We start from the raw sequence: 16056 nt of genomic DNA, 5'->3' as shown, positions 1-16056 counted from the left end.
ACTAGTTTTTCATTTCCATGTTTGAGTATTACCTAGCGTTCTCATGGTGTTTAGTTTGTATATCGCCTTTGTAGGTACTTGTGGTGTAGGGAGTGAATGGGCTGCGCGAGTTTCATGTGATGACCAGAATAGCTGAAGTGTTGGTCGGTGGGAGCGATTGGCCTTTCAAAATGACGGGAAGGCGAGGGTTAGATTTATGTGTGAGGAGATGCGAACATTGTATTGTGGGTGTGCCAGTGTCTTATTTTTGTCATGCAGTGTCGCATGCACATTGTTCCTTGCATAGTGTCGGGGCGCTGCGATGTCAGCGTAAGATCGTCTGCCTATGAGAGGACTTTCACACTGTGGTCTGCAGGAGGTGGTGTAAAACGAGACTGACTATCATATCATATATTTACATATATATATATATATATATATATATATATATATATATATATATATATATATATATATATATATATATATATATATATATATATGATGCCATTATAGCACCGGGAAACAGACTAAGAAAAACCCATCCACTCATATACGCATACATATACATGCACGAATATACACGTACATACGCATACATAGATATATACATATCAACATATACACATATACATACATATACATACACTTACACAGACATGTACTTATATGCACATGTACATATTCATACTTGCTTGCCTTCATCCATTTCCTGCGCCATCCCACCCCACAAGAAACAGCATCGCTACCCCCTGCGTCAACGAATTAGACGAGAACAGACGAGGAAGGCCACAAGTGTTCACACTCAGTCTAGCTGTCATGTGTTATGCACCGAAACCACAGCTCCCTGTCCACATCCAGGCCCCACAGAACTTTCCATGTTTTACCCGATACGTTTCACATACCCTGGTTCAGTCCATTGACAGCACGTCTACTCTGGTGTACCACATCGTTCCAATTCACTCCATTATTTGCACGCCTCTCACCCTTCTCTATGTTTAGTCCCGATTGCTCAAATCTTTTTCACTCTATTCTTCCACCTCCAATTTGGTCTCCCGCTTCTCTGTGTTCCCTCCACCTGTGACACATATATCCCCTTTGTCAACCTTTCCTCTCTCGTTCTCTCCATCTGTCCAAACCCTTTCAACACACCCTCCTCTGTTCTCTCGACCATAGTCCTTTCATTGCCACAAATCTTTCTTACCGTTTCATTACTTACACGATGAAACTACCTCACATCACATATTGTCCTCCGTACAACCATATCTATTGCCCATGTCTCGCAACCATATAATATCGTTAGAACTACTATTCCTTCAAACATACCCATTTTTGCTCTTGAGATAACGTTCTTTCTTTCCACACATTCTTCATCGCTCCGAGAACCTTTGACCCCTCCCCAACTCCATGACTCACTTCCGTTTCCATGGTTCTGTACGCTGCTAAGTACACTCCCAGATATCTAAAAGACTTCACATTTTCTCCATTCAAACTTCCATCCCAACTAACTTGTCCCCTAAACCTGTTGAACCTAATAAACTTGCTCTTATTCACATTTACTTTCAACTTTTTCCTTTCACACACTTTACCAAACTCAGTCACCAACTTTTTCAGTTTCTCACTCGCATCAGCCACCTGTGCTGTATCATCGGCGAACAACAACTGACTCACTTCTCAAGCTCTCTCATCCCCAACAGACTGCATACTCGCCCCTCTCTCCAAAACTCTTGCATTTACCTCCCTAATCACCTCACCCATAAACAAATTAATGAGCCTTGTGGAGAGAGGGGGGAAAAAATGCTGTCTCGGTATCTCTTACGTATCGTCGAGGGCAGAAAGATTAGCGGGAAAGGAGACCTGAACGCCTTCTTTCTAAAAGTATAACAAAATGAGAGAGAGAGAGAAAGAGAGAGTAATTCTTTCTTTTGCTTTTACTCGAGGAGTCTGTTTCTGACGTTTCACCTGCAAGGCGGGAAAGTTGAGGACTCCCCAAAGAATACACACACACACACACACACACACACACACACACGCACACACACACACACACACACACACACACACACACACACACACACATACACACACGCGCACACGCAAGGAAACAGACGAAAGAATGGCCCAACCCACCCACATACATATGTATATTCATACACGTCCACACACGCACATACACATACCTATACATTTTAACGTATACATACATATACATACACAGATGTATACATATATACACATGTACATAATTCATACTTGCTGCCTTTATTAATTTCCGTCGCCACCCCGCCACACATGAAATGACACCACCCTCCACCCGCACGTGCGCGAGGTAGCGCTAGGAAAAGACAACAAAGGCCACATTCGTTCACACTGTCTCTAGCTGATAGCCGTCTCCCGAGTTAGAAAAGTAGCGCCGTAGCGGCAGGAACATAAGAAGTAATGCCACATCCGCCCACATCCAATCTTTATCTGTCATGTGTAATGCATCGAAACCATAGTTTCCTATCCACATCCAGGCCACGCAGACCTTTCCATGGTTTAAATTGCTAGCTTCACACCCCTTGTTCAGTCATGCGACAGCACGTCGACCCCGGTATACCACATCGTTCCAATTCACTCTTACCTGTAGGCACTTTTCATCCTCCGACGTGTTCAGCCCCGATCGTTCAAAATCTTTTTTCACTCCATCATTACCTTCAATTTGGTCTCCCGCTTCTTCTTGTTCCCGCCATCTCTTACACCTATATCTTCTTTGTCAATCTCTCCTCATTCATTCTTTCAGTATGTCCAAACCATTTCAATACACCCTCTTCTGCTCTCTTAACCACATTCTTTTCATCACCCCACATCTCTCTTACCCTTTCATTACATACTCGATGAAGCCATCAGTCAGCTGTACAAGAGCAGATTCAAATGTCTTTCTGTTTATAGCAATCTTACACTTTATGATTGAAGAAGGTCTGGATCAGTCAATAAGATATTGATTGACCGGTCCGCAACTTCGTCAGTCATAAAGTGCAAAAGTTTCATAAAGATTTATTTGAATCTGCTCTTATACAGCTGACTGATGACAAGAATATGAACGTTCGTAAAGGATTATTCAAACAACGTCATCCTACATTTATTTCACAGTGACTCGTGCATGAAGGTTGATGACCTGATACACCCGTAGTGACCTGAGGAGTAAGCAGGGTCGGGTTTTGTTACCTGAGTGTCCCGACTCCACGTGAGTTACATATATATATATATATATATATATATATATATATATATATATATATATATATATATATATATATATATATATATATATATATATATATATATATATATATATATATATATATATATATATATATATATATATATTATACGTATATATATATTATACGTATATATATATATATATATATATATATATATATATATATATATATATATATATATATATATATATATATATATATATATATATATATATATATATATATATATATATATACGTATATATATATATATATATATATATATATATATATATATATATATATATATATATATATATATATATATATATATATATATATATATATATATATATATATATGCAGAAAGAAAGAGGGAGATAGATAAATAGATACGTAGAGAGAGAGAGAGAGAGAGAGAGAGAGAGAGAGAGAGAGAGAGAGAGAGAGAGAGAGAGAGAGAGAGAGAGAGAGAGAGAGAGAGAGAGAGAGAGAGGTGAGAGTATGACATTACAGAGATAAATCTTACATCTATATGATACAGCAGTAATGTTCACAGGTGGTCACCCACACATAAGTGCACACTACTGAACGCCCAGTCACCCCGTCCCTCACCCGGGCTGGGAGGCGGCACGGCGTGACACCGGTCTCTCCAGCTATATATACGCGGTAAAGGTTCTCTGCCTCAGTCTCCGCTTTGCATCACTAAAGGAACTACATCAAAGGTAACCTTAGGCGTCCGTACTCCAGCAGTGCCTAACATGTTTCTCACCTTCAGAGAAAGAAAAAAGAAAACTGAGAAAAAGGAATAATTTGTAACGTTTCAACAAAGTTTTTTTTTTTTATATATCGATTGACCGACTTACATCATGAAGGTTTGTTGTAATGTAATGTAACGCCTCAAACACGGAGATTGTACATATAGTCTCTACTGAAGGCCACGGCCTCAGTAGATGATTTCATCATGAATAAGAGATAGGGATAGCTTGCATGACACCAAATAATTCCTTTTTCAACAATTCATTGCCATTAAAACATTTCAGACATTACGATTTATCATAAGAGTTTTCAGGTAACGGGTTGAAGGTAATTGTGTTGACTCCTGTACGTGTGTCGTTGCAGATGATGGCGGCCAGGTGCTACAATGTGGTTGTGTTGATGGGGCTGGTGATGGTGGTGGTGCTAGCTCTTGTGGCATCAGTGTCCGCCGAGGCTGAGGCCGAAGCCAAACCCGAAGCCAAGGCCGAGGCCAAGCCTGAAGCCAAAGCCGAGGCCAAGGCTGAGGCTAAAGCCGACTACCCGGCCCCATGCTACCCCGAGACCAAGTACGTCGACGCCTACAAGACGCAGATCCAACAGGTAAGTATCGACCAGGTCCTCGCCTGGTGCGTTCCTCCTTGTTGTTGGTCAGGGTGGGCTAGCTTGGTGATAGGGAATGGCAAGTTCAGCAATGACGAGAACTCTGGTGTTGAGAGTAGTATCAAGGAAGACTGGGAAATGAATAGATAATATCCAGATGATGACAGACTCTTAGCTTTTGAGGAGAATTCAATAACACTCAACATTACATCACATCTATGTTTTTTTTATGGGTGAGTAGTTCAGTCGGTCACTATAGGCAACATGTGCGACGACTTTCGCCTCTCAGAGAGTGCCTGAAGGAGGATGTTCAAATGATCATCTCGGTTACAGACCAACATTGTATACTAAAATATCGAAGATCCTGGAGCATCACACGGAACACCTGTTGAAGAATTCCGTGCTACGGCAGGCGTGTCAATCAACTTGACAATGATCAATCAGAAAAGCGAGGGTGATTTCAGTCAGCCATTACATACAGATGAGAGAATTTAAGTAAAAAGATAGGAAAAGGAAAGAACAGGAGAAAGAGTAAAGGAAACACTTAGAATTAGGGAAATGATTTAGGAGTCCCAAAAGGATACGGAGGATCTTACGAATGTGTGGTAGACCAATTTATGAAGTTGCAGTGCTGCAACAGCTAGCAAGAAGACCAGCCATAGGTAGCAGGGGAAACGTCCCTCCCATCTACAGTTTGTCCTCCTTAAGTGATGGCAGCCAAGCTATGGGCTGCCAATGTAAGTTTATCATTTTTCAAAATCCATCTCATAGCCTATTTTACATAAGTCGCTTTATTTATGTCATATCAATACGCTGTTTCATTGTGATCATGAGCTTCTGTCAAAATTAGATCATCAAAGCTGTGTTTTGATGCTCATGAAGACTTTGGTCGTAAAAGTAATGTTTCCTTTTCCTCCCGCAGTACCCGGTGTACCAGACCGTGTACAACAAGCAGATCGTCCCCACCACTCACTACACAACACACTACCAAACTCGCTACCAGACTCGCTACCAGACTCAGTACGTGCCGAAGTACGTGACAAAAGTACTCTACAAGACTCAAGTTAACTATGTAACCAAATATCAGACCCAGTACCAGACCCAGTACCAAACCCAGTACGTCACTGTTCCCAAGTATGTCCCAACCTACGTCACTAATACCCACTACCAGACCCGCTACCAGACTCGTGTGCAGTACCAGACGGTGTACACGACCCAGTACACACCTCACTACGTGACCAAGAACCAGGTCCAGTACCAGACCAGGTACCAAACCAAGGTGGCTCCCCACTACGTCACCGTCAACAAGGAAGTGATTTCGTACAAGACCTACTGCCCCAAGCCAGCTTACGGCCACTAAGGGCCCGGCCACACACCGAACCGGCTTTGCCTCACCATGACTTTGAAACCTAAGCACAGGTGTCAATGTAGCTTCTCCGTGTGTGTGTATGTGTGAGTGTCTGTGTTTATTACCTCGTCTTTAGACACGGGAATTTTCGTTTTCATTATTTCTATACACTTCATATGACACTTACCTTTACGTCACTATACGTATTTTGCATCTAATCTTAGGAAATCATGTCTACGCTTTGAAAAACGTCTTGTGTAAACTGTCTATAAGTCTGTATGAAAGCTAGCATATATATATGTTCAACCTTCCAACCTCACTCTCCGAGTAAAATTTCTTGGATATTAAATATATATTTTCAGCAATGTGCAATAATTTATTTTTTATATATAAAACCCAATTCTATATGTATCCAAACTATTCAGATAGCCATGAGTTCTGGTCCTGTACTGCTTATGTTTCTTGCTGTAAGATGAAATAAAAGTTATGTATATATATACACACACAATTGTGTTATTTGTATAGACCACAGATTGTAATCCAACCTGCCATCAAGGATACAACTCCATCTATAGTGAAATGCACTATTGGTGAGCTCAGCACAAAGCTAAAATATATCAGCAAATTGCCATGATATTCCAGTTGAATCCATATCAGTTGTATTGTCTGTCTGACGAAGGTAAATCATTTCGTAGAGTGGGAAGTGGTTGGCACATTGTTTACCAACGCTTACAGAAAGAAAAGAGAAACACAAAGGAGAAAACATAGTGAAGAAAGACTTTCAAGTCCAGTTTTTTTTCTCTCATTCTCGTTGTTTTATTCATAAAAAGATTCAGTTGAAATACCATCACTTTTGTGCGACTGCTACAGAACATATATGATATAGGAAGTGATACCAACACGTAAAATGTATATGATATAAGGAGTGATAATAAAACATCATGATTTACATAAGGTTAAAGATATTGGACATGTTGTTGTCATATATATATATATATATATATATATATATATATATATATATATATATATATATATATATATATATATATATATATATATATATATATATATATATATATATATATATATATATTCATTTATTCATCTGTTCATAAAGATAGATAGATAGATAGATTAATCCAAATTCATGTAGAGTTTGATCAATACCACTTATGAATAACATGAAAAATTTACAACAAAGGAAGCAGCTCATCATGTGTCCCCGACGTGGTTCTCTTGCTGGTTCTCCGTCCAGTGTCAGACGTAACCCATCGGGATCACCTTTTGGACACAAGGGCCACATGCACTGTAAGAGTGTATGTGGTCTTAGAATCATCCGTAAACGTGAAGGTGTTAAAAGATTATCCGGTAGGGAGATGTGGCTTAATATTGACAGCCTTATTAATGACCCTAGCAAATGATAAGCCTAAACCCCAAACGATCAGCCAAACATATTTTTGAAATCACTTCTTACATCAAAATATGACAGATATTTACATCGCACGTCAATTATCAATAAGTTACCTTCTTTTTCGCGGTCTGAACAATTCAAACCTGCAATGTTGGTCAAGGGTATGTCTTAAGAATCCACAACTTCAACTCTGCATGTTGCTGTAAATGCAACGAAATTCAGCATCATGGTCTTCAGTCATATACAGTGCTTGCGGCTGAACATGGTGCCTGAATTATGATTACATCATCGGTAACAATGGAGATTTCTTGTTTGGTTGTCAGCAGAGCAGTTTCAGGTAGGAAAGAGTTGTGAAACAGAAGTTCAGAGCAATGGTAATGGAAGGATGGAGTTGTGAGTGACAGCTCACATATAAAAGCAACTTGAGGAAAGAGTCTGTGAGTCAAATCCAAGAGAATTAACAGTTTTATTACAGATATGTGAATGAAACCTGAAAGCACCAGCAGTTTTACGAAAGAGATGAATATAAAAGTTCAGAGCCAAAAGCAATTCTCGGAATCTTATATAACAGGTCATAGCATGAGCAGTTTTATGAGGAAACTTTGATTGAGAGCTCAGAATTTCATCAGGTGATTTGAAGATAAAAAGAAACCAGCTTTAGGAGAGACTGTGATGAAAACATAAGAACATTAACAGTTTTGTGAAATTATGATCAAATCTCAGATGATTACCAGCATTAAGGAAGAGTTAAACATTAAGAAATCACATCATTGAGAGTTTTGTAATAGCATTATGAATGTCTGTTAATGTATTTACAGTTAAAGAAGGATTATGAATGACAGATCATTCATAGTTGAGTGAAAATTAAAGTTATGAATGAAAGTTCAGATTATTGAAAATTTTTAAGCGAGTCGTGAAAAAAAAGGGTCAGAACACTAGCAGATTCAGAAAGAGGTGTGAATAAAAGTTCAGAGCAAAAAGGAAAAGTTGCGAATAAAAGATTTGATCTCTCTCTCTCTCTCTCTCTCTCTCTCTCTCTCTCTCTCTCTCTCTCTCTCTCTCTCTCTCTCTCTCTCTCTCTCTCTCTCTCCTAGTTGTAGGAGAGAGCTATACATGAACAAAAACCAGTTTTAGGAGTGAGTTGTCAATAATGCCCAAGACAATTTCGAATTTCAATTCCCTACGGTCTACGAACTCTGATGTAACCTCCAGCTGTAAGAACTATATCTCACACAGCAAACTTCTCGCCGATGTAAAAACTTTCCACCATGTCATCCAGCGCGCCAAAATATGCACTTTTAGGAGATCCAGAAGGAATAGAACTTCACGACAGTCACTCCTTCTCAGGCTAGGCAGCCCACACATGAGAACGCACGCTTCGCTGACCTGCAGACATCTTGTGACGAATGTAAACTTGACCTAATTCACCTGATAATTCAGTCTGATTGTTGACCTGCGAAGGCTACGAGTGCTATCAACCCAGACTTGGCCAACTGAAAGACAGTATCATATATCTACAATACATCAGCTTTCATCACTGTACAAACAAGGGATCCTTGTTTTCCTTTCTGTAAAGCCTTTTCTCGTGGCTGGAGTCCACAAGCCATAGCCTCTTTAAGCTAAAAGAAGCTGCTCTGTTTACTTATATGTACCAAGGACTAAGTGGTCATGACATGCGTACCTATGTAGCACAGTGATCTCATGACCAATGATTAAGATGTCATGGAATTACTTCTTAAAACAGAAGGAAAAAAAAAGATGAAAAAATGAGATATTGTGTTTGATATTCTGAAATTCATATATATTCAGAAAACACACGCATACACACACACACACACACACGTACACAACACACACAACACACACACACACATCTATCTATCTATCTATCTATCTATCTATCTATCTATCTATCTATCTATCTATCTATCTATCTATCTATCTATCTAATCTATCTATCTATCTAATCTATCTATCTATCTATCTATCTAATCTATCTATCTATCTAATCTATCTATCTATCTAATCTATCTATCTATCTAATCTATCTATCTATCTATCTATCTATCTATCTATCTATCTATCTAATCTATCTATCTATCTATCTATCTAATCTATCTATCTATCTATCTATCTATCTATCTAATCTATCTATCTATCTAATCTATCTATCTATCTAATCTATCTATCTATCTAATCTATCTATCTATCTAATCTATCTATCTATCTATCTAATCTATCTATCTATCTAATCTATCTATCTATCTATCTAATCTATCTATCTATCTAATCTATCTATCTATCTAATCTATCTATCTATCTATCTATCTAATCTATCTATCTATCTATCTATCTATCTAATCTATCTATCTATCTATCTATCTATCTATCTAATCTATCTATCTATCTATCTATCTAATCTATCTATCTATCTATCTATCTAATCTATCTATCTATCTAATCTATCTATCTATCTATCTAATCTATCTATCTATCTATCTAATCTATCTATCTATCTAATCTATCTATCTATCTAATCTATCTATCTATCTATCTATCTAATCTATCTATCTATCTAATCTATCTATCTATCTATCCTATCTATCTATCTATCTAATCTATCTATCTATCTATCTAATCTATCTATCTATCTAATCTATCTATCTATCTATCTATCTATCTAATCTATCTATCTATCTATCTATCTAATCTATCTATCTATCTAATCTATCTATCTATCTATCTATCTATCTATCTATCTATCTATCTAATCTATCTATCTATCTATCTATCTATCTATCTATCTATCTATCTATCTATCTATCTATCTATCTAATCTATCTATCTATCTAATCTATCTATCTATCTATCTATCTATCTATCTATCTAATCTATCTATCTATCTAATCTATCTATCTATCTATCTATCTATCTATCTATCTATCTATCTATCTATCTATCTAATCTATCTATCTATCTATCTATCTATCTATCTATCTAATCTATCTATCTATCTATCTATCTATCTATCTATCTATCTAATCTATCTATCTATCTAATCTATCTATCTATCTATCTATCTATCTATCTAATCTATCTATCTATCTAATCTATCTATCTATCTAATCTATCTATCTATCTATCTAATCTATCTATCTATCTAATCTATCTATCTATCTAATCTATCTATCTATCTATCTATCTATCTATCTATCTAATCTATCTATCTATCTAATCTATCTATCTATCTATCTATCTATCCTATCTATCTATCTAATCTATCTATCTATCTAATCTATCTATCTATCTATCTAATCTATCTATCTATCTAATCTATCTATCTATCTATCTATCTAATCTATCTATCTATCTAATCTATCTATCTATCTATCTAATCTATCTATCTATCTAATCTATCTATCTATCTATCTAATCTATCTATCTATCTATCTAATCTATCTATCTATCTAATCTATCTATCTATCTATCTAATCTATCTATCTATCTATCTATCTATCTATCTAATCTATCTATCTATCTATCTATCTATCTATCTAATCTATCTATCTATCTATCTATCTATCTAATCTATCTATCTATCTAATCTATCTATCTATCTATCTATCTATCTATCTATCTATCTATCTATCTAATCTATCTATCTATCTATCTATCTATCTATCTATCTATCTAATCTATCTATCTATCTATCTATCTATCTAATCTATCTATCTATCTATCTAATCTATCTATCTATCTAATCTATCTATCTATCTAATCTATCTATCTATCTATCTATCTAATCTATCTATCTATCTAATCTATCTATCTATCTATCTAATCTATCTATCTATCTATCTATCTATCTATCTATCTAATCTATCTATCTATCTAATCTATCTATCTATCTAATCTATCTATCTATCTAATCTATCTATCTATCTATCTATCTATCTATCTAATCTATCTATCTATCTATCTATCTATCTAATCTATCTATCTATCTATCTAATCTATCTATCTATCTATCTATCTAATCTATCTATCTATCTATCTAATCTATCTATCTATCTAATCTATCTATCTATCTATCTATCTATCTAATCTATCTATCTATCTAATCTATCTATCTATCTATCTAATCTATCTATCTATCTATCTAATCTATCTATCTATCTATCTATCTATCTATCTAATCTATCTATCTATCTAATCTATCTATCTATCTAATCTATCTATCTATCTATCTATCTATCTATCTATCTATCTATCTATCTATCTAATCTATCTATCTATCTATCTATCTATCTAATCTATCTATCTATCTATCTAATCTATCTATCTATCTAATCTATCTATCTATCTAATCTATCTATCTATCTATCTATCTATCTAATCTATCTATCTATCTATCTATCTATCTAATCTATCTATCTATCTATCTATCTAATCTATCTATCTATCTATCTATCTATCTATCTATCTATCTATCTATCTATCTATCTATCTAATCTATCTATCTATCTATCTATCTATCTATCTAATCTATCTATCTATCTATCTATCTATCTATCTATCTATCTATCTAATCTATCTATCTATCTATCTATCTATCTATCTATCTATCTATCTATCTATCTATCTATCTATCTAATCTATCTATCTATCTATCTATCTATCTATCTATCTATCTATCTATCTATCTATCTATCTAATCTATCTATCTATCTATCTATCTATCTATCTATCTAATCTATCTATCTATCTATCTATCTATCTATCTAATCTATCTATCTATCTATCTATCTAATCTATCTATCTATCTAATCTATCTATCTATCTAATCTATCTATCTATCTATCTAATCTATCTATCTATCTATCTATCTAATCTATCTATCTATCTATCTAATCTATCTATCTATCTAATCTATCTATCTATCTAATCTATCTATCTATCTAATCTATCTATCTATCTAATCTATCTATCTATCTATCTATCTATCTAATCTATCTATCTATCTATCTATCTATCTAATCTATCTATCTATCTAATCTATCTATCTATCTAATCTATCTATCTATCTATCTAATCTATCTATCTATCTATCTATCTAATCTATCTATCTATCTATCTATCCTATCTATCTATCTAATCTATCTATCTATCTATCTAATCTATCTATCTATCTATCTATCTATCCTACATTCTCAAATGTAAGGACAGTATGGTAGGGTCAAGGTTTATATACAGAAATCAAAGATCAAAGTAAACATTATTGACCAGTGAGAGATGGTCAATACAAAATTTTTTCCTTGATCTCTGGTATTTGCACATAAACCTTGACCATAACATGCTGTCCTTACGCTTGAGAGTGTGACACGAGTCACGAAGCATTATCGTGTTATGTTGTTTTGTGTTGTGTTTGTATGTCTAAGAAGAGTTACACTACTTGGTTTTACTTGAGTTTGGTTCTACCGCTCGCTATGAACTCTAACCAGCTTATTTGTCATCTGCCTGAGCAATATAGGAGAATCGTTGGACATGTTGAGAACATCAGCTAGAAACTGACGAATGTCGAATTAGCAGTCATGCTTAATGGTATATGTTTGAGAGATCTCCTATTTAGACACAACACACACACACACACACACACACACACACACACACACACACACACACACACAGACACACACACACACACACACATATATTACATATATATATATATATATATATATATATATACATATATTCGCCATTTCGGAGTTAGCGAGGTAGCGTTAAGAACAGAGGACTGAGCCATAGAGGAAAAAAAAAAAAACCAGAGAGGGAAGATTTCCAGCCCCCACTCCGTCCCCTTTAGTCGCCTTCTACGACACGCAGGGAATACGCGGGAAGTATTCTTTCTCCTCTATCTCCAGGGATATATATATATATATATATATATATATATATATATATATATATATATATATATATATATATATATATATATATATATATATGTATATATATATATATTTCTACAAGCAGGTAACGAGGAATATAAAACCACAAAAGCTGAATAATCTTATTTTTCGTTCACTAGTATCTTTATTCGTTTCATCACTACGAAATAGTGACATAATTCTATTTCGTCACGGTCACGTATCACTGTGAACTTCATCACGCTCGTGTTCAAACGACTGGTTAGCGAGGGCGCGCACACCTAATTTGTTCAGCTGAGTTTATGGGTTTGCATAGTCATGTGTGATGTAAGGCTAACATTGGGGAGCGTTTGTGATCATGGGTGCGTGAATGTTGTCGTGAGGATGTATCTATTTTCACTCTCCGTCTGTCTGTCTGCCTGTCTGTCGTCTGTCCATCTGCCCTCGGTCTCTGTCTGTCTGTGTCTGTTTGTCTACCAGTCTGTCTGTCTGTCTGTGTCTGTCTGTCTGTCTGTCTGTCTGTCTCTCTCTCTCTCTCTCTCTCTCTCTCTCTCTCTCTCTCTCTCTCTCTCTCTCTCTCTCTCTCTCTCTCTCTCTCTCTCTCTCACTCTTATATATATATATATATATATATATATATATATATATATATATATATATATATATATATATATATATATATATATATATATATATATATATATATATATATATATATATATATATATATATATATATATATATATATATATATATTTCATTCCTATTCATTTATCATACTTTGTCGCTGTCTCCCGCGTCAGCGAGGTAGCACAAGGAAACAGACGAAAGAATGGCCCAACTCACCCATATATACATATATATACATACACGTCCACACACGCACACATACATACCTATACATTTCAAACTATACATATATATATATACACACACAGACATATACATATATACATATGCACATAATTCATACTTGCTGCCTTTATTCATTCCCGTCGCCACCCCGCCATACATGAAATGACAACCGCCTCCCCCCGCATGCGCGCGAGGTAGCGCTAGGAAAAGACAACAAAGGCCACATTTATTCACACTCAGTCTCTGGTTGTCATGTATAATGCACCGAAGCCACAGTTCCCTTTCCACATCCAGGACCCACAAAACGTTCCTTGGTTTACCCACTGACGCTTCACATGCCCTGATTCAATCCATTGACAGCACGTCGACCCCAGTATACCACATCGCTCAAATTCACTCTATTCCTTGCACGCCTTTCACCCTCCTGCATGTTCAGGCCCCGATTTTTGACTCCATCTTTCCACCTCCAATTTCGTCTCCCACTTCTCCTCGTTCCCTCCACCCCTGACACATATACCCTCTTTGTCAATCTTTCCTCACTCATTCTCTCCATGTGACCAAACCATTTCAAAAGATCTTCCTCTGCTATCTGAACCACCCTCTTTTTATTACCACACATCTCTCTTACCATTTCATTACTTACTCGATCAAGCAACCTCACACCACATATTGTCCTCAAACATCTCAGTTCCAACACATCCACCCTTCTTCGCACAACTCTATCTATAACCCACGTCTCGCAACCATATAACATTGTTGGAACCACTATTCCTTCAAACATACCCATTTTTACTTTTCTAGATAATGTTCTCGCCTTCCACACATTTTTCAACGCTCCCAGACTTTTGCCCCCTCCCCCACCCTGTGACTCACTTCCGCTTCCTGGGTTCCATCCGCTGCCAAATCCACTTCCAGATATCTAAAACACTTCACTTCCTCCAGTTTTTCTCCATTCAAACTTACCTCCCATTTGACTTGACCCTCAACCCTACTGTACCTAATAACCTTGCTCTTATTCACATTTTCTCTCAGCTTTCTTCCTTTACACACTTTACCAAACTCAGTCACCAGCTTCTGCAGTTTCTCACACGAATCAGCCACCAGCGTTGTATCATCAGCGAACAACAACTGACTCACTTCCCAAGCCCTCTCATGCACAACAGACTGCATACTTCCCCTCTCTCCAAAACTCTTGCATTCACCTCCATAACAGCCCCATCCATAAACAAATTACACAGCCATGAAGATATCACGCACCCCTGCCGCAAACCAACATTCACTGAGAACCAATCACTTTCCTCTCTTCCCACTCGCACACATACCTTACGTCATCGATAAAAACTTTTCACTGCTTCTAACAACTTGCCTCGCTCACCATATATTCTTAATAACTTCCACAGAGCATCTCTATCAACTCTGTCATATGCCTTCTCCAGATCCATAAATGCTACATACAAATCCATTTGCTTTTCTAAGTATTCCTCACATACCTTCTTCAAAGCAAACACCTGATCCACACATCCTCTACCACTTCTGAAACCACACTGCTCTTCCCCAAACTGATACCCTGTGCATGCCTTCACTCTCTCAATCAATACCCTCCCATATGATTTCCCAAGAATACTCAGCAAACTTATACCTCTGTAATTTGAGCACTCACTCTTATCCCCTTTGCCTTTGAACAATGGCACTATGCATGCATTCCTCCAATCCTAAAGCACCTCACCATGAGTTATACATGCATTGAATATCCTTACCTACCAGTCAACAACACAGTCACCCCCTTTTTTGATAAATTCCACTGCAATACCATCCAAACCCACTGCCTTGCCGGCTTTCATCTTCCGCAAAGCTTTTACTACCTCTTCTGTGTTTACCAAATCATTCTCCTCAACCCTCTCACTCTGCACACCACCTCGACCAAAC

At 36.5% G+C, this 16056-nt stretch overlaps 1 protein-coding gene across 1 annotated transcript; it reads left to right on the top strand.

Moving 5' to 3' along the window:
• Positions 1 to 3880: 3880 nt before the first annotated feature.
• On the top strand, positions 3881 to 6430 carry LOC139752628 (uncharacterized). Its single transcript, XM_071668382.1, has 3 exons — positions 3881 to 3949; positions 4347 to 4583; positions 5506 to 6430. Exons 2-3 carry the CDS (start codon positions 4347 to 4349, stop codon positions 5941 to 5943), a joined length of 675 nt encoding a protein of 224 aa, XP_071524483.1. The 5' UTR covers positions 3881 to 3949; the 3' UTR covers positions 5944 to 6430.
• The last annotated feature ends 9626 nt before the right edge of the window (positions 6431 to 16056 follow it).

The sequence above is a fragment of the Panulirus ornatus genome, chromosome 13 (genome assembly GCF_036320965.1).
Source record: "Panulirus ornatus isolate Po-2019 chromosome 13, ASM3632096v1, whole genome shotgun sequence".
Taxonomy (NCBI): domain Eukaryota; kingdom Metazoa; phylum Arthropoda; class Malacostraca; order Decapoda; family Palinuridae; genus Panulirus; species Panulirus ornatus.
This window is presented reverse-complemented; position numbering and strand designations above follow the sequence as displayed.

What these genes read in the sequence shown, in the direction of transcription:
- LOC139752628 (XM_071668382.1), top strand. Translation starts at nt 4,347, where the DNA reads ATGATGGCGGCCAGGTGCTACAATGTGGTTGTGTTGATGGGGCTGGTG. An exon ending in ACAAGACGCAGATCCAACAG is followed by an intron (nt 4,584 to 5,505) that starts GTAAGTATCGAC and finishes TTCCTCCCGCAG; the next exon opens with TACCCGGTGTACCAGACCGT.